The following is a 20,034-nucleotide window of genomic DNA, read 5'->3' on the forward strand; positions in this document are numbered from 1 at the left end:
TCTCTGTGTGTGACTTGAATGTTGGCACCATGGATCACCCAGGAAAGGAAGGCTTCACCAAGAGACCCTCACCTCACTTCTTTAGGGCGCTTTGGTGCCACATCCTCCTGCCACCTCCTCTGCCCCAGAGTTTCCGGATCAGCTCCTATCCTTCACAGATCCGCCAACCCATATCATGGCCCTAAGAAGCCAACCTCAGCGAAGACGTGGGGAGATTGGCCCAAAGACACTAGAAGCCAGATAAGCCATGAGGCCTTGGAGCCCCGCAGGCAAGAGGACTATGTGACCCTCGGTGATAGTGAACTACAAAAACAAACCCCAGCGTGGGCCAATAGTCCAGTCCTATTCCGTAGTCATTCATACGCAGTATCCTGGTCCTGGCCAATCATCTGGCAAACGGGTGCCACCATCACAAAGGTAACTGAGTGGGAATGTATTAGAGCAGAAAAGAATTTTCAAAATCACTTAATCCAACCCCCTCATTTGATAGACGAGGACCTTGTGATCCAGAAAAAATAGAATGACTTATAACTTACTCAGCATCACACAGGAGGTCAGAGGCTAAACGAGCTGGGATCGAGATTTTCTAACACCCAGTTTATCATGTCAACAATATGTACTATGTCCACTGGGTACACGAAGTTTAAGTCCAAACTGAGAGTCAAGAAAATCATCCTCATCTGCGACGAGGAGGAAATCATTATGTTATCGAAGAGGTTCCCCGAGGCCGAAAAGAGTGCCTTCTACTGACACAGGAGCCGTCGTCACAGACTCATTTATAAACAAGAGAAGATTCAATTTGGTGTTTTCCATCTTCTTTCATTCAAGAACCTCACATTTAGACCAAAGAAGAGGGGCTGAGGGTACAACAGAGACAGGAGGTTTCAATGGAGACAATGACCACCACTGCTACATAAGATTGGGCTTTGATTAAAAATAGAAGAGTGGACACATAGAGGTTAAAATGAGTGCAATTTTCAAAGGAGATGAAGAATCTCATGTTGTATTTATTTGTAATTTTTATTTATGGATTTGAGAGAGAGAGAGAGAGAGACATTGATTTGTTGTTCCACTTATTTATGCATTCATTGGTTGATTCTTGTACGTGCCCAGACCAGGGTTCGAACCCACAACCTTGGCATATGGGGACAACACTCAAACCAGCTGAGCTACCCAGCCAGGGCCAAGAATCTTGGATTTTAAAGAAATTAGTCTCCACGGACTACTTCCATTTCTTCACTTCCCATTCATTTCTTAACCCACTATAATCCACTTCTACCTTCCCTCTGGAAAAGGCCACCAATGACCTCCAAATTCCCAAATCTACCCATTGTGCTCAGTCTTCATCCTAACTGGCCTCCACAGCATTTGGCTTAACTGACCATGACACTCTCTTCTCTCTTAGCTTCCACGAAACCATTTTTTTTTTTTTCTGGTTCTTTTCTATTTCCTCTCAGTCTCACTATTTTGGTGTTCTTCCCCCCCCCCCCCCCCCCCCCCCACCGCCCTGACTCCTCCCTAAATGACTTCAGTTCCATACTACCCACATACTGACAACTCCTAAATGGGCATCTCTGTGTGTGACTTGAATGTTGGCACCATGAGCTCTAGTATTTTTTTTTTATTTGTTTTGTGTGTGTATATTTTTTCACTATAGATCAGATTCCACAAACTCATACTTCTCTTCCTCCTGAACCAACATGTACACAACCACCCAATTCAAAGACCTATCATCTCTGTCCTCCTTCATTGAGCTTTTCATCCATAAATCCTGCCAATCATCTCTCAGAAATCTCTTAAATGTACATTCCTCTTATGGGGGAGGATTAATTCCTATTTGCCTCTTTATTCTCATTATCTTCATTCAGACTCATACACACATTCTTAGCTTTGTTTTTTGTTGTGGTAAAATATACACTGCTTCACATCTACCATTTTATCCCTTTTTGAGTGTACCATTCAGTGGCGTTAAGTAGGTTCATGTTGTTGTGCTATCCATCTCCGGCACTAGCCTATCATCCCACACTGAGACTCTGTACCCATTACACAGAAGCTCCCTGTTCTCCCCTCCACCCCAGCCCCTGGGAACACCTATTCTGCTTTGTTTCTCTGAGAATTTGACTATTGATGTCAGTCTCCCCTTTACCGTGACTTCTTAGGTGGTCAGGAACACATCTTTCACCCTTGGCACTGTAGCTGGTGGGTACCCAATAAACGTATGCTCAAGGAATAAATATAATAGTCACCCATCTACCACCGGGTTAAAATTCAGCCTTTTCTGATATAAAGGGGCACAGTAGATGTTCCCTAGAAGGCTTCTTAAATACAGGACTCTGAAATGTACTTTAGGTGCCCTGCCACATACCGTATGGGACATCTCGGAATGAAAAGCTGTCATCCCAACATCTGGCTATGATTAGTAGCTCTTTAAGTGTCAAATGTAATCAGGGTAATTACTCAAGTTGTCATCTTGATAGTCTGAGGCAATGAAACCAAAGCAGGTCCTTTCCCCCAGGAGGGCAGGGAGCAGAATTCAGACCTGGAAGCACTTGAACGGAAGGTCTTCTTTTTTTAAAAATATATTTTATTGATTTTTACAGCGAGGAAGGGAGAGGGGCAGAGAGTTAGAAACATCATGGATGAGAGAGAAATATCGATCAGCTGCCTCCTGCACATCTCCTACTGGGGATGTGCCCACAACCAAGGTACATGCCCTTGACCCTTGACCAGAACGGAACCTGGGACCTTTCAGTCCGCAGGCCGATGCTCTATCCACTGAGCCAAACCGGTTTCGGCCGGAAGGTCTTCTTGAAGGGAAATCATGATGCCACTCCCTGGAGGAGTGGGTGCAGAGTGCAGTTCGGCCTGTGGGAGTTCCTGAGGGCTCTTTCACACTGAAGAAATCCATGTGGCCAAAGCAGCTTCTTCCCATCTTTCCAGTCACCAGCCTGAAGCTGCATTTAACCCCTTGAGTGCCGGGGAGCGCGACCGCTTTCCTCATGTCTTTCGCCAAAAGTGCCGGGAGCGCTATCAAAGCTTCGAAATGGCGTCCAGTTCTAAGTCTGCTTTTATTAGTGATAATGATATTGCTAAATATGTCAATGTAGTAAAGGTTTCCTTAAGTTTTTGAATATGTAACTTCATTTACTTGCGATTCATAATTTTTTTCCTAAACTGCTGTAAAATCAGCAAAAATGCCTTGGCAATTTTAGCATAGTTCCTAGGATATTGGTTGGCACTCAAAGGGTTAAGGAGGAGGAGGAACTATTTTGCAGTAAATTATTATGCAATCATTCTTTGCATTTGTATTATGCTCTAGTTTTCAAAGCACTCTCATTTATCATACCTCACTTGTGCCTTCCGGTCACGTGAGTACAATGGTCTTGATGTGGAGATGAGGAACTCAGGGCCGACAGTGGTGCTGCGGTCTTCCCAGGGCCAGAGCGTAAGCCGGGCACTCTTCCCTGTTACACAGCGAGAGCCTGGGGAGCTTGCGGTTATTTAAGGTTATTAATACGTAAGTTGCAAGTATTTTCTGCCAATCAATTTTCTTGATCTAATTTTGTCCATGGTGTTTTGTTTTTAAAAAGCTTTAAATTTAACTTTAGTACACTGATCAATATTTTCCCTGTTGGGTCTGTATTTTGTGTTTTGCTTACAAATGCCTTCCTTACCCCAAGGTTATTCACGTGTTCTTTTGCCTTTCTGATATGACTGTATACTCACTGCTGGGCTGCTTAATGGGCATCTCAGACCCGAAGATGAGGTCTAGCAAAGAAGAGGTCATGTTTATTTTATTCTCAACTGTATCCCTAAAGCAAATCACTAATACCACTGTGCTCAATAAATGTTTAGAATAAATAAATAAATAAATAAACAACAACAAAACAAACAGACATAAACCCCATGATGATGTGGGTGTTATTAACAAGGACATACAGACATCCCTTGGAGAAAATCAATATATAGAATTTGACTATTGTGAATTTTAGAAAAGAATTCTGTATACGTTCTATTCAATTTTACACCTAAAAGTCCTGGCTATTGACAACTGCAGTAATCCTAAAATAACCATAAAACCTTGACTTTCAGAAGGAACTTCAGGGACCACTGAGGGGGTCCAACCTTTTAGCTGGTGTGGCATTGTTCTGAAGGGCTCTGTCCCTGACAGTAGGCTGTGTAGTTCGTATGCACAAGTTCATGGGCACCAAGACCTCTCCCGGGAGACGGAAGCATGGTTTAAGCGCGCCCCCTACTGTTGGCCTCTGTGGCCCAAACCTCAAGGTGAGCAATTTGAAATCTTCACCCACCCAAAGCCTCAAGCCATGATTTTCTACCAGGTCTAGAAAAGCTCCAGGTCATCTCCACCTCCATTCCTTTCTTTTGCTCTAAGACTGATGAGCATCTCTGAGCAACATCAGATTGTTCTTATTGGGCCCATTTCAAATATCTGCTAACCTCAATGAGGCCCTTGCTTCTTGCTTCCCACTCCTTTTTTAAAAAATCTTTTAAAATTGGTTTCACGGCCCGGTGAGGTTGGGACCGCCCCAGTGAGGTTGAATCGGTCCTGGTGAGGTTGGGACGGCCCCGGTGAGGTTGAATCAACCCCGGTAATGTAGGGACGGCCCCGGTGAGGTTGGGACTGCTCCAGTGAGGTTGGGACAAATAAAGGGGACCAGTATAGACTGATGAACAGGGGTAGATGCAGAGGCAGAGCAACATTGAACAGACTGTCAAACTACAGTGGGAAGCCTGGGGAGGGTTTGGGGGGGATTAAGAGATCAACCGAAGGACTTATATGCATGCATATAAGATTAACCAATGGACACAAGACATGGGGGGGGGGTGGTGGGTAGGGGCTGGGGGAATGTCAAGGGGGGGGGGAAGGAGACATGTAATACTCTTTGTAATACTTTAAGAAATAAAAATTATTTTTAAAAAATTGGTTTCAGAGAGGGAGAGAGAGAAATATAAATGATGAGAGAGAATCATTGATTGGCTGCCTCCTGCGTGCCCCATATTGGGGCTCGAGCCCGCAACCCCAGCATGTGCCCTGATCGGGAATTGAATCATGACCTCCTGGTTCATAGGTCGATGCTCAATCACTGAGCCACACCAGCTGGAGCCTGCTCCTTTTATCCATTCTCCTATCTTCCTGCTACATTCCCCAAAGTGGTAGGGACACCTTTTGTGTGTTCTCAAGCTCTAAATCTCGATTCTATCTCTGGCCCCCTCAGTATACTGGGTTCCCTCAACATTTCTTTTTTTTTTTTTTTTTTAAATATATTTTATTGATTTTTTACAGAGAGGAAGGGAGAGAGATAGAGAGTTAGAAACATCGATGAGAGAGAAACATCGACCAGCTGCCTCCTGCACATCTCCCACTGGGGATGTGCCCGCAACCCAGGTACATGCCCTTGACCGGAATCGAACCTGGGACCCTCCAGTCCGCAGGCCGACGCTCTATCCACTGAGCCAAACCGGTTTCGGCAACATTTCTTGTCTTCACCTCAAAACTCTTTTATTTGCTCCTGTCTTGGAGGGGAAAGTATCCCTGTTCCTACAAGTAATCCTCTACATGTGCTCTTGATTCTGTTGAATTTGGCTTCTCATTCAAATTTACTTTTTCACCAAACAGTTTTGTCTCCTCCGACTTCTAACAGGCTTATGACTTCCTTTGTGGGGAAAAGGCATTCTTGACTTTGCTTCGCCTTTCAAAGTGTGCTGTCATTGTCCTTGTATCCAACTTGTTTGTAGGACATTATCTCCGATTCTTCTCATTCCTAGTAGTCTTCATTCTGCAACCGTCTGCAATTGGCTTCCAGTACCAGCGCTGGATTAAAAGCAGGATCATTACTGATCTCCTGCCAATAAAATGTAATAGCATCCCGCCACCCACAGCTTCCTTCCTTCCTTGTTTCATTCATTCAATCCGAATGCCAAGCAGTGTGCGAAGCCCTGGGTATATGTAGACAAAAAGAAACATCCCTTCGTCACTGAAGCACATATAAGGTACAAGGGGAGGCAGGACACCCCGACCTGCCTGGGCTGAGAGCAAGCTCCAGGGAGCAGAGTGCCAGCGAGGGGATAGGGGATGGAGTGGGGGGGGGGGGGGTGTGCACATTCCAGGGTGAGAGGACAGAGAGGCCCAGGCACTGCAATAGAGAAGATCCTTCTTTCTGTTAGGGGAGAGGGCACTGCAGCCACACCAGCAAATGTTAAATTTCATGGTGAAAATATTGGGAACGGGAGAGTTTTGACAGGGAAGTGACATGATCCACTCCAGAGGCTCTAAACCCCAGGTGCTAGCTTGTCTGTTGACAATTCACCATGAGCCCCACTCCCTGCTCCCCTCTCCTCCGGATCACAGCACAGGTACCTTCCAACTGGGTCCTGGGTTGGAAGGAACACAGAGGTGACATTTGAAAGATGGGTGAGAAGCCATACATTGAAGGTGGCAGCTCTGGGCAGGTGGCTGGCCATTGGCGAGTGTGGGGTTTTGATAGCTGCTCCCCGAGTCCTCAGAGTCACCATGTTGGTGCTGCAGGGAGCGGACTCTGTGACTCCTGCACCCCCACATCTCCTCACCCTTCCAGTGGCTGTGAAAGCCCCGGTTTCCTGATGAAATGCCGACTAGCACAGGAGACCATCTTGAATACTTCTTGTCCCGAAACGGTCCGACATTGACACCTTCAATTCAGATCACACATCCCTATGTGTCCCAAGGTTACCATCTCTCCCCTCTCCCCTCTAAAGATGACTCCAAAACTATATTTCTACCTCTGGCCTTTCTCCTAAGTTCCACACCCAAATTTCCTGGACACTGCCACCTGGATGACCCACTGAAACCGAAAACTCAACAAATCCAAAGATAAGAATCATCTTCCTTTTATTTCTTTAAATATATTTTCAGCCCCAATCAGTTTGGCTCAGTGGATAGAGCGTTGGCCTGTGGACTAAAGAGTCCCAGGTTCGATTCCGGTCAAGGGCACATACATGCCCGGATTGCGGGCTCAATCCCCAGTAGGGGGCGTGCAGGAGGCAGCTAATAGATGATTCTCTCTCATCATTAATGTTTCTATCTCTCCCTCTCCTTCCCCTCTGAAGTAAATAGAAATGTATTTTGAAAAATATGTTTAAAATATATTTTTATTGATTTCAGAAAGGAAGGGAGAGGGAGAGAGAGAAATATCAATGATGAGAGAGGATATTGGTTGGCTGCCTCCTGCACACCCCTGACTGGGGATTGAGCCTGCAACCTAGGCACGTGCCCCGACCTGGAATGAAGCCATGACCACCTAGTTCATAGGTCAACGGTCAACCACTGAGCCACACAGGCTGGGTGAATCATCTTCCTTTTAAACCAGTTCCTTTTCATGAGCCCACATCTCTTTTAAGCACCATACAATTATTTATTGCAGTTATCTGGCTCAAAACCACATAATATATATTTCACTCCCATTCAGGTAAAATATTTCTTGAGAGGCTACTATGTGCCAGGCCCTTCGCTAAGTGCTGGGAATACCTTGGTTAATAAACAGAAGTGTTCCCTGCTTTCAAAGAGCTTACGGTCTAGTGGAGGAACTAGGAGAAACCTAAGAAAGTTCTGAAATTGTTTTCCTTAACCTTTAACTATATCCAAAACCTTTCAAAAATTCAAGATTGGAATCTTTCTTGAATTTGTTCCCCCTCCTCCCTTTCTCAATCCCCTTATCAGCCAACAACCTTCCCATGGACTAGTTCTCTAGTTTGGGAGCTAGACTTTCATTATATCATGGACATTTTTTATGCGTTGATAAAGCATATGTGCACATACCATATTTTACAGACGATTTTAGGGGGTCATTGACGGCCCTTCTGAGGCCAAACCTTAGATCCCTTGGGTTCTCTCATTAACCCACAGAACTCTGCCTCAGTGTTGTTTCAATCCTCACCACTTCCGCCTCGGCTGCATATTTATAAAGCACAATCCTGTCATGTCTCTACTCCGCTTACAAATGATCAGTGGCTCATTTCCAACAAAAGCAATACCCAATTCACCCACAGGCCTTCTTTCTCACCAGCCAACTACACAAGCCCAGGTTCTCTCCAAACTGAGATGCAAGCCCTACCCATGCTCTGTGCAGTCGCCAAGTTTTTCTTTGCTCAGGTTGTCCCCCACCAAGTCTCAGCTAATCCAAAGCTTCCACTACTTTGAAATTTTGTACTGACGAGACTCACAGTCAGTCTTGTTTGAGAGTCAACTATCCAGACTTTTTCAGAGCATGAGAACAGGGATCATCTTAGCACCTGCCATAACCCCCAGCCCCTAGTGGATGTTTGAAACGTGAGACTCAGTTGAACCCCAATCTCTCTTTCACATCTCAGCACCAGTTACATCCTTCATCCTGTTTCCTCTCCTGCATAACTGCCCTTAAATATTTTAAGACAATTACTTTGTCTTTATCCCTTATCTGAACAAAATCCAGAAGGTACCGGCTAACTTGATAGTCTAATTCAATGCCAACAACACTCAATATAAGCAGAAACAGTCAAGAAGTCCTTAAGGATTCTATTTCCCAACCATCCTTTGACTCACTTTGATTCTTGATAAATACATATCTCTTCATACCTTTTCTTCCACACCCACTTAGCTAACATCAGGGGGAAAGAGAAAATATTGCTGTTATCTTAGGCATTTTATAAATATAAGCAAGAAGGCTGGCAAAGCACGGGGAACTCAGAACAGAAAGGGAGCACGACCACCGTCATGAATACATGTGGCTGAGGACGGCTAACACTCAGCTCTATCTCTGCTGTAAAATCTGTGACCAGGACAAAAACCCAACTTCTTTGGGCCTATTTGTCTACTTTTCATATTATGGAGACGGATAAAAGCCAAGGAATTCATGCTCCTTAAACAACAATAAAAAGGAAGCCATCTGGACTGTATGCAAAATACCAGGCAGTTTATAAACATTATTTTAGTTTTGCAAACACTAAAGCTGAACATAAGAAAGCCACGGATCATTTATTTATCTTTAAATGCTTTTAATTCAGTTATTTATGAGCCTCAGAGTTTTTAAATCACTCAGCCGCCCCCCCCCCTCCCCACACACAAATTTTATTTAGCCTATTAATTTCTATTGGTCTTATATACCTACTTCCTTCAACTATGGAAGGAGGTGCGGTGACACAAACACCTGCCTATTACACTCAGTTTCCCTCGGAGATTAATCACATGCAAAATATATTCTCCAGGATGGCCAATTCTTATTAGATGGCCCCGGAACATTTGGGCCAATGTTTATGCTCTTTCCCAATGTATTTGGGTTACCCCCAACAGAAATACTTTACCCTTTAAAGGGATTTTTTTCTAACAATGTACTCATTTCTTAAAATCAATTTATTCAGAAATGTATTTTCAAAGGCAGCTCTTCCTGGGAGGAAACTGCCCGAGTGTCTGAAGGCTATGTCTGGGCTAAATGAACAATGTGTTAAGCACAAAGAATGAGGACTGATTTTATTATTATTAATTTGTTTTTTAAGAAGAGTTCATGCTCATGACCTCAGTCATCTTTCACCTAGATAGACCACTTGGGCAGAAATAGCTACCTCTGATGATGGATATATCTCATGATTATGTTTAAGGTATATAAGCTGTCTGACTTTTAAAAGTTTACATACCTTAAAGATAATAAGGACCCGGAATAAATGATGTTGGTAAAGAATTTGATAGAAAACTCAAATAATGAGCAGTATATGCCACGTCTTCAACTTCAGGGAAATGGTGTTGGACAGAACTGACTGTATACAGCTCTATATTGGTTATCATCATAAAAACCAGGGGTGGGGGGTGTCCAGCCTGAGAAATCATTTGGTTTGGCCCTGCCAAGGCATTAGGGGTAAATTAATTAAATGTTTGACCAAATATAGCCAGCTAATTTTTAAGTTGATCATTTTTTATGGCCTGAGAATGAGGTTATAAATATCCAAATGGCCCTTGGCAAAAAAAAGGTTCCCCACCCCTGGAAACCTTGTGGAAATACATTGTTGACACATATTACCTACTCACAAAATACAATTCATATATAAAGATAGACTACTTTTTCCTACTCTGCAATTTCTAAAATAGTTCTAGTGCAATGTAGCATAGAAAATGCAACCCTCTGATTTGTAACCCTCCTACCAAATTGCAATAAAAGGCAAGTAAAATGTGCCTTTAACATCCAGGCTAAAATTTTAACCCCTAAAATACTCTCCTGCATGATGAGCCTTCGGAAAACAAACTACTGGCTGCAAATCAAAAGAGCTTCATTGGAAAAAAGAATGTTAAAAAGAGAGAAACCACTTCAATGTAAACAAATGGGCAGGTGCCATTCAAACCAAGAAATATGCAACATGGTGGCTAGTGTTCATTGGCCAATAGCAAGAAGCTCCATCTACCTATGGCCTGACAAACTATGCCTGTTAGCTTAAAAAGTCAGAGCTCAAATCAGGACTAGGGTGGCAGATTAAACCTACATACTTCATTTCATTTCTCCCTATAGGTCTACTAACGTTCAAATAAAGGAGAAAAACAATAGGGAGACCATGAAAGGAGGCGACAGAAGAAAACATGGTGACCTAGGAAGCAGACCGCCGAGGGAACTCCCTTGGCTGATGAGAAGCCTCAAGATAGCAATGGGGAAAGCTGAGACCCAACCCATTTTACACCACACACTCCTCACTGGCATACTAGCTGACAGTGCCAGGTGGCCCTAGAACCAAGGATAAGATGTGCAGGGTAGGGCTAAAATAAAGGTCAGTGAGAAAGACGTGTTAAGACGTTAGTTCCCTAGATGAATCCCCCAATTCCACACCATAGTGCAGCCATACTGTATCCTAAGTGGGCAGATATTTGGAGACTTAATCTCTAGAGAGGAAAGAAGTCAAAACAGGAAATAAGTAAATATATGCATAATGAATCCTGAAACCACCGATACAGCACTAGCAGTCAGACCCTTACCCATCTGACCAGCCCCAAAGAAAAGGACTAAAGACATTGACAGTAGGGGTTCCCCAACACGGAGCCCACCCAGTTCTTCCAGCAGGGGAGTTCAAGCACGGCAAGCCTTCATGTTTCCAAAACTTCCTATCAGCTTTTTAGTTTTATTCATGAGCCAGGATCTGAGAAGTTTCTAATAAGGAAGATAGTGATAAAAGCAAACAAATAGCTAAAACCAACTTGGAGAAACAAAAACAACACAAGGAGAAAAATAACTATAAATATAAACAATAAAGTTGAGATAAAACTTCTTAGGAGATAAAAAGACAGATGGGGGGTGAAGGGTGCTAAACAGGGATGTTCAGAAGGTCTGATATTTGGATAATGGGATTTTTAGAGAGGGAGAAGAAAGAAAATAATTGCAAAAAATTCACTGATGAAATAAGTCAAGAATTTCCCAGAACTGAAGGACATGAGTCGCCAGATTTTAAGAGCATAAGACACAATTTCTATAAGCTTTAGAGAGGGAGAGAAAAAAAAGATTACTTATAAAGCATCAGGCTCTGGATGTGAGTGTGTGTGTGTATTAATCCTCACCTGAGGACATTTTCCCACTGATTTTTAGAGAGAGTGGGAGGGAGGGGGAGAGACAGAGAGAGAAACATAGAGGTGAGAGACACATTGATTGGTTGCCTCTCACACATGCCCTGACCAGGCCGGGGACTGAGCCCTGCAACTGAGGTACGTGACCTTGACCAGAATCGAACCCAGGATCTTTCAGTCCATGGGCCAATGCTCTATCCTCTGAGCCAAACTGGCTAAGGCTGGCTTCGAATTTTTTTTAACAGCAATACTGGAAGAAGACAACAGAGTACAGGTAATGTCTTCAAAATTTTAAGGAAAAAATATCTGCAATTTAGAATCCTGTATCCACCAAACTGTTAACTGAGATAGAGTATTTTCAGATGTGCCAATTACTAAATATTTATCTCCAACACACTTTTCTCAACTTTCTGGAGGATGTCACTCCAACAAAATTAAAAATTAAATTTTTTTTAAAAAGACTCATAGAGCTCGACCGGTGTGGCTCACTGGTTAAGTGTCAACCCATGAACCAGGTCACTGGTTGGATTCCCAGTCAGGGCACATGCCCGGGTTGTGGGCTTCCTCCCCAGCAGGGGGCATGCAGAAGGGAGCCAATTGATGTTTCTCTCTCTCTATCCCTCTCCTTTCCTCTCTCTCTAAATTCAATAAAATAATATTTTTAAAAAATAGACTTATAGGAATATAGGGAGAAAAGACGCAAGAAAGGAGAGCGGTAAAAGAAATACTAGGAATGTCAGCTGTGAGCATTGTGACCAGGAGGCAGACACAGAGGCCTATCAGTGCCAAGTCTCACTGCAATTACATCAACAGACTGCCTCGGCCCTGGGACTTTTCTGCACTTATCTGATCTGACTAAACCTAATGAAGTACCAGGTGTCCCGGTTAATAATGTCGGATTTTGTAATCAAAGAAAACACAATAATTTCAAGAGAAACATCGAAAGTGCTTTATTCAAAGTAATGTCCATCGCTAGCTACACATTTCCCCCATCTTTCAGGTAATTTGTGGCTACTGTTCCAATAGAAATTTTCTTGTTTTGAGGCAAACCATTCAGAGACCCAATTTTCCACTTCTTCGTACGTTTTGAAGTGCTGCTCAGAAAGTGCGTGTGCCATTGATCAGAACAAGTGGTAATCTGAAGGAGCAAGGTCTGGTGAATATGGCGGGTGGGTTAATACTTCCCAGGCAAGATCTTTTAACGTGTCTTTAACTGGTTTTGAAGTGTGTGATGGTGCGTCATCATGAAGCAAAACTACTTTTTTGTGTCTTCTGGCACATTCTGGTTGTTTCACGATCAAAGCATGGTTCAAATTGATTATTTGTTGTCAGTAGCGATCAGTATTAACGGTTTCACCTGGTTTTAGAAGCTCATAATACACCACACCTTCCTGACCCACCAGACGCAGAGCATTGTCTTCTTTCCAAAGCGATTTGGCCTTGCAGTCAATGTTGATGGTTGACCTGGATCAACCCATGATTTTGTGCGTTTAGGATTCTCAAAATAAATCCACTTTCATCGCTAGTCACAATTAGATGCAAAAAAGACTTTCTTTCGTGCCGTTGAAGCATCATTTTACTGATGACTTTTTGGTTTTTCATTTTCTTTTTTTAAAAATTAAATCTTTATTGTTCAGATTATTACATTTGTTCCTCTTTTTCCCCCCCATAACTCCCCTCTTCCCAGTTCCCACCCCACCCTCCGCCCTCACTCCCCACCCACTGTCCTCATCCATAGGTGCACGATTTTTGTCCAGTCTCTTCCCGCATCCCCCACACCCCGTTCCCCTCCAAGAATAGTAAGTCTATTCCCTTTCTATGCCCCTGATTCTATTATAATCACCAGTTCATTCTGTTCATCAGATTCTTTATTCACTTGATTTTTAGATTCACTTGTTGATAGATGTGTATTTGTTGTTCATAATTTGTATCTTTACCTTTTCCTTCTTCTTCCTCTTCTTAAAGGATACCGTTCAGCATTTCATATAATACTGGTTTGGTGGTGATGAACTCGTTTAGCTTTTTCTTATCTGTGAAGCTCTTTATCTGACCTTCAATTCTGAATGATAGCTTTGCTGGATAAAGTAATCTTGGTTGTAGGTGGTTTTTCATTTTCTTTCGTTCAGTTGATGTGGCACCCATTTTCCTTCCTTTAACATGTTTCCCATTGCTTGTTAATCAATCGGAAATTATTTGCTGAGCAATGTTTAAACTTTCTGCAAGTTGTTTTTGAGTTTGATACGCATCTTCATCCAATAATGCTTGTAATTGTTGGTCTTCAAACTTTTTCAGTTGACCTGGACGTTCTTTGTCTTTCACAGAAATCATCACTTTTAAAGCATTTAAACCAGCTTTCACAAGTATCTTGAGATGGAGCATGTTTACCATAAGCTTCCCAAAGTATTCAGCAGCACTTTTCTTCAAAATAAAGTAATGAATTATAACTTCCCACAAATGCTTTTTTTGGCACAAAATTCAACATTTTTTAAAAAATATATATTTTTATTGATTTCAGAGAGAAAGGGAGAGAGAGATAGAAACATCAATGGTGAGAGAGAATCATTGATTGGCTGCCTCCTGCATGCCCTTACTGGGGGTTGAGCCCACAACCTTTGCATGTGCCCTTGACTGGAATCGAACCTGGGACCCTTTGGTCTGCAGGCTGATGCTCTATCCACTGCGCCAAACCAGCCAGGGCTCGACATTTTTAAGTGTAAAAATATCTATATGTTAACACCTTCAGCAAATTTGACATGAAGTTTTGAAGCTTGTTGTCAATACAACAAAATAGCATACATATCAAATCGCATATATATCAACATATGTGTAACTCCATTAATTGAAAAAAATCCACATTATTAACCGGTACACCTGGTATATCTGTTCTCCTCTCCATGCCCTGGTGAACTGATCAGCTCACACTTATTTTAAACCAGCCCACTCCCATGAGCTGTGCTGTGATCTATTCCAGAGACCTGGAGGGAAGCCACAGTGAGCTTACACACCAAACACAGACCCTCTCTCTGGCAGACATCAGGCGCCCCGTCAGATGTCCCAACTGTGCTAGACCGTTTTCCAGGAGTCACTCCCCCCAAACTGCCTTCTAAAAATTATCCGAGAAGCTAAAACCAAACTATGACCAGGAGACCATTTATCTTCTGAAAGCCTTGATCTAGATGTGACAACGAGGTCCTTTTCTTACACAGCAAGGCTTCGGTTTACTACTCACCTTTCTAATACTAAACAATGTATTATTCAGAGATATATATGGCAAAGCTAAAGAAAAGACAGATTAAGGGGGGGGGGGAGAAAGATTAACATAGAAACCAAGATAATGGTTATTTGTAGATGATGAGGAAAGAAAAGAAAGTACATTGGAGAAGAGCAGATAGGGGCTTTTCTAGATATGGCAGGTTCCTTTTTTTTTTTTTTTTTTTTTTTGGTGTTTTGTTGTTGTTGTTCATTCTCACCTGAAGATATTTTTCCATTGATTTTTAGGGAGAGCAGAGGGGGAGAGACAGAGAGAGAGAAAAACATCCATGTGAGAGAGACATCGATTGGTTGCCTCCTACACATGCCGTGACCGGGGCCGGGAATGGAGCCTGCAACTGAAGTACGTGCCCTTGACCAGAATGGAACTCAGCTATCCACTGAGCCAAACCAACTAGAGCTGGCAGTTCCTATTTTTAACTTGGGTGCTAAGCACACAGACTTGTATTGTTTTATTATTATTTAAATTATGTTTATACATTTTATAAAGGCCAATGTATGATTTATTAAACATACATTCACAGCATAGCCTTGCAAGAATTTCCTTCCTTTTCAGACAAAGCAAGTTTTTTTTTATTGGTATACCTGTATCTGAAGAATATCCAACCGCCACCCCCAAAGCCTTGATTACAACTCATTGCTACCTGATTATTATATACTAGAGGCCTGGTGTACAGATTCGTGCACCGGTGGGGTCCCTCGGCCTGGCCTGTGGGGATCGGGCCGAAACTAGCTGACATCCCCTAAGGGGTTCTGGATTACAAGAGGGCGTGGGCCAGGCTGAGGGGAGGGGGGCCCACCGGTGCATGATTGGGGCCAGGGAGGGACCGAGGGAGGTTGGCCAGCTGGGGAGGGACTGCAGGAGGGTTCCAGGGTGTGTCCACCCATCTAGCCCAGTCCCAATCTGCTGGACCCCAGCAGCAAGCTAACCTACCAGAGTGTCTGCCCTCTGGTGGTCAGTGCATGTCATAGAGACTGGTCAGTCGAATGAACGGTCAGACATTTAGCATATTAGGCTTTTATTATATAGGATGTGTTGACTCATCACTTTGCAGTGCAATGTGAATATTCAGGAGATCGAAGCAAAGTTCATAGGACAAGAGACCCTGAAGTTTTTAGTCCTCTTCTCTGTATCACAGTAACATTTTGGTAAATTAGAAAAGAAAAAAAACAATTCACTATTTACCCAGCCGATATCTATTTGTGGTGACTTTGAGACTATCCTGTTTACATTTTTCCAAAACAGTGTTGAAATTGTTTATTGGGGGGGGGGGGGGGGGGGGGGAGCATGGGACTAGTAGCAAATCGAAGTACAAAGTAAAGGTAAGAAGGAGAAAATCAACCCGAAAATACAAAATGCAAGATTGAGAAGATTTACTTAATTCACCCTACAAAGATAACCTTAATGGATGTGGCTGAAAATATGGAACTCCAGCTTTGGACTTCTGAACAGAATCCAAGTGAGAACATACAAGCCATACAAAATCCTAGGAACCTGGTAGGGAACATTCCATTTCCGTTCTCTACCCTCTTTCGGTCAGGGGTGTGACCGTCTCTCCGTCGGCGTTAGGTGTTCCCCAGCAAGGCTGGTCATAGATTGAGCAGTGGGTCGCTGCATCAGTGTTTTCCGATCTCTCTGCCGTCACGGCACTCACTTAGCAGCTGCTACTTGTCTGGCACACTGGCTGCTCCCGCCAGGTCTCCCCAAGACAGCCAACCTCTCTGCACATCAACAGCCCACCTGCTCCTTCCTGGAACGTAAGGGATGGTTGGTCTGCATAATGCAATAGCAAAAGGGGGTTTCGTCTACAGGAAGCCCCTGGAAAAGGACTTCTGGAGTGTAAGGTGAGCTGAACTTCAAAAATTGCAGAGACTGACTATAAAACGATTTCCCCCCCTAATTTCTTCTGCTATCCCATCCTCCCTATTGTTGAAGATGTGCAACCAATGGAAACATCTGGTGACCGCTATCATAAAATGTTAGAAACTCACATGCAATAAAATGGAAAAACAAAGCAAAACAAAAAAACAAGAACAGCCCAAGGGTCATCATCAAGTTTTCTGTTTTATTTAAGATTTTAGTTTTAATTCTGAAGAAAGAGGTACATTTTCTTGGTTTTAGTTTTAGCGTCAGGTTATAACCAGGTTTCTGTTTTCTTTTCTCCTGTCTTTTCAATACTGCACACATGTCCAAAACTACAGGGTTAAGTAAAAGCTGCAGGCAGGGAGGTCGGAGATTTGCTCCTGTGGTGATCAGATGGCCCCAGAGCAGTGCTATCTCAGTGCCCTAGTCAGGTGAATTCAAGGTCAAAGAAAAAAAGATTCGGACAGATGAGAAAGACTGAAGAAATCACTTATATTTCAGCTCTTACGTTATACATAGGTATTAAATCTGTGAATACTCTTTTTCTTTAAAACATTTGAATTTACTTTAAATATAAAGCCAAAAATTTTTTTTCTCCTTAAAAAAAATCATTTCTCCCCTCCTTATAAACTCTTAGCAACTGGCCAGTTACTACTACAGATCAATTTGTCTTTCCATCAACTTCCAATAAATTCTTTTGCTTAACAACACAATCAAGTCCATTCCATCAATTTGCCAAAAGAATTAAAAATAAAATAAAATTTTAAAAAGCATTTTCCCTGCAATAGTGATAAGCTGAATACAAGATGGCTGCCAGGTCCACGCTTTCCATCATGCGTTTAGCAATCTCATTTCTATTAACCCGGTTTTCAAACTTCTGGGGTTGACAGTGCATTTACTTGACCTTTTCTATAGATTAATCGTCATTTTCTGCTAAGCAGATTATGTCATTATTATGCGAAACAGACAAACAGTAATTTTCTAAGTATCGAGACTGCCCTTTGATTTTTTTTTTCTTCCGTAGAAAGGCATTTTTAGGAAACATTCAACAGTGTCATTCAAATGCTGGATCAACAGAAACTTTTACAATTAAAACAAAAGATGGTCATGACCCTGTGATCGCATTGCATCTGGGGATAGGGAGAAAAAAAATTGATCAGGAACTGGATTCTTCAGAACTTAAGAGATGAGAAGGGAGCTGTGGGTGAGCAGAGGGAGAAAACAGGGTGGGACAATCCTGCATTTTCTAATGGTGTCTCCTCTTTCCCTAGTGGCGGTCCAGTGTTGAACTCTGTAGTAAATCTGTGGGGGTTTTGCTAGGGGGTCTGAAGGCTGTCTGAAAGCCTGGGGGTGGGGAGTGGAAGCTGGAAGGATTTGAAGGAGGGTAGGGGTTCCAACTGGCTCTGTGCAGGGGGATCTGTGTGCTGAAGGGGGCGCTGTGGTGGGCTTGTGACGGAGCGGCGCTGGGGCCGTCCATCTCTGTGAGGGCCTGAAGGGATTTTAGCCAGTGTGGAGGATTGTCGTCTTGAAGAGAGTCTAAACTGTTTCCTGAAGAGGCTGGAATACCTAAGGAGAGAAAAGAAAACAAGAGGGAAAATGGTGAGTCTGCGCAGAAAGAATAGGAAATTCGTCAAACAACAAAAAATGTTTAAGGTGATTAGTTCCATTCCTCCCCCCCACCCCCCGCAAAAAAAGAAAAAAATTACAATTTTCCCTCCACCCACAACGACCATGATTTATTGTCACGGAAACCTGTGCCTCCTCTTCCACTACACACTGTCCCCCACTGTTAGAGGCAGAGGTGCAGAAACGAGTCCCCCAAATTGCATGACGTTATTTCCCAATTGTGCTTCTCCTCTACTCGGAATCGGTAAAGAAGATAGCCTTATAATAAAGAGCTTTATTTTTAAAAAGTGGAGTATGTTCCTTTAAGAGGGTAAGTCAGATCCTTATTGTACTCGGAGGCCTAAAACACATACACATGCTGCAGACGGTAGCACCTACTTACACCAAAAGAAGCCACCTAGGCACCAAGCGCCTTATTACACAACTGGGCCAACAGAGTTAGTGAGACTGCACCCCTGAGAACGGAACAAGCCACCACGCGTGTGGCTTTGTGAAAAGCAGCTTATGGTGAAGGGACTTGTTTTAGTTTAGTCTGTGCGAAAAACCAAACCGATGGCAGTCAGTGGAGCTGAAGGAGCGAGAAAGTTACCTGTGATGATGGCTGGGTCTGTCCAGCTGCCAGGGCTGTCCCAACTCAGGCTGTCGGTGGTGGCAGTGGTGGACGGTGGTGCACTGTGGTTGGCGCTGGAGGGGGAGGAGGAATTGGGCAGTCCACCAAAGTTGATGTTAATGTTGGGTAGAAGTGCCCTGAGCCCGTCCTGCCATTCCTTCATATTTAAACTCTCTACAGAACTGCTGTTGTCTGGGAGATTTACCAACAAAAAATGAAAGATAAAAAAAAATAAAAAGCTGACGTTAGAAACAGATGTGGTTCTTTAGTGGTTAAGCGGGAGAAGAATTATTCTTTCTCTATGGAGCATTTAAAATGGGTTGACCTAACCACTATGGAAAGCAGTCTGGTGATTCCTCAAAAAATTAAGAATAGAGTTTCAATATGACCCAGTAACCCCTCTCCTGGGTATATACCCAAAAAACTCGAAAACATGTATCCACAAAGATATATGCACCCCTATGTTCATGGCAGCATTATTCATCGTGGCCAAGACATGGAAATAACCAAAGTGCCCTGCAATAGAGGACTGGATAAAGAAGATGTGGTACATATACGCAATGGAATACTACTCAGCCATAAGAAAGGATGTAATACTGCCATTTGCAACAACATGGATGGACTTTGAGAATATTATTCTAAAAGAAATAAGTCCGTGAGAAAAAGCTAAGAACCTTATGATTTCACTCATATGTAGGATATAAAACTGAAACTCATGAGCACAAACAGCAGCGTGGTGGTTGCTAGAGGAAAGGGGGTGGAAGGAGAAGGGGGTCCTTAATATATGGTGGCAGGAGAAGATTTGACTTGGGTGGTGGGCACACAGTGCAATATGTAGATCTTGCAACACAGAAACCCATGCCTGAAACCTATATGATCATGTTGACCAATGCCACCCAAATAAATTTAATATAAAATAAAATAAAATAGGTTGTCCTAGCAAGATAAACTTGGTTAGGATTTTGCTCATGAGCTCAGAGCCCCTGAAACACGTTAGGAAAAACTTGCTCAAGGATCAGGAGAGGGAGCTTCCTGTCCTTACAGCCGCTTCCCGCTTCTGCGTTTGTAAATCAATAATCCAGTTTAAAGTCTTTG

At 43.0% G+C, this 20,034-nt stretch overlaps 1 protein-coding gene across 4 annotated transcripts in view; it reads right to left on the reverse strand.

Annotated features, from left to right (window-relative positions):
- Positions 1–17,627: 17,627 nt before the first annotated feature.
- Positions 17,628–20,034, reverse strand: part of CNOT4 (CCR4-NOT transcription complex subunit 4) — a 150,999-nt gene continuing 148,592 nt past the window's right edge. For 2 of the 4 annotated variants that reach the window (XM_070423958.1, XM_070423957.1), the window contains exons 11-12: positions 18,919–19,131; positions 17,628–18,269 (exon numbers count right to left, since the gene is read on the reverse strand). In XM_070423958.1, coding sequence (XP_070280059.1) covers positions 17,971–18,269; positions 18,919–19,131 — 512 coding nt within the window. In that variant the 3' untranslated portion in view covers positions 17,628–17,970. The remainder of the gene's footprint in view (positions 18,270–18,918; positions 19,132–20,034) is intronic. The other 2 variants (XM_070423960.1, XM_070423959.1) reach the window with 1 other exon arrangement.

The sequence above is a fragment of the Myotis yumanensis genome, unplaced genomic scaffold, assembly GCF_028538775.1.
Source record: "Myotis yumanensis isolate MYYU_CA2020_CCGP unplaced genomic scaffold, mMyoYum1.0.hap1 SCAF_9, whole genome shotgun sequence".
Taxonomy (NCBI): domain Eukaryota; kingdom Metazoa; phylum Chordata; class Mammalia; order Chiroptera; family Vespertilionidae; genus Myotis; species Myotis yumanensis.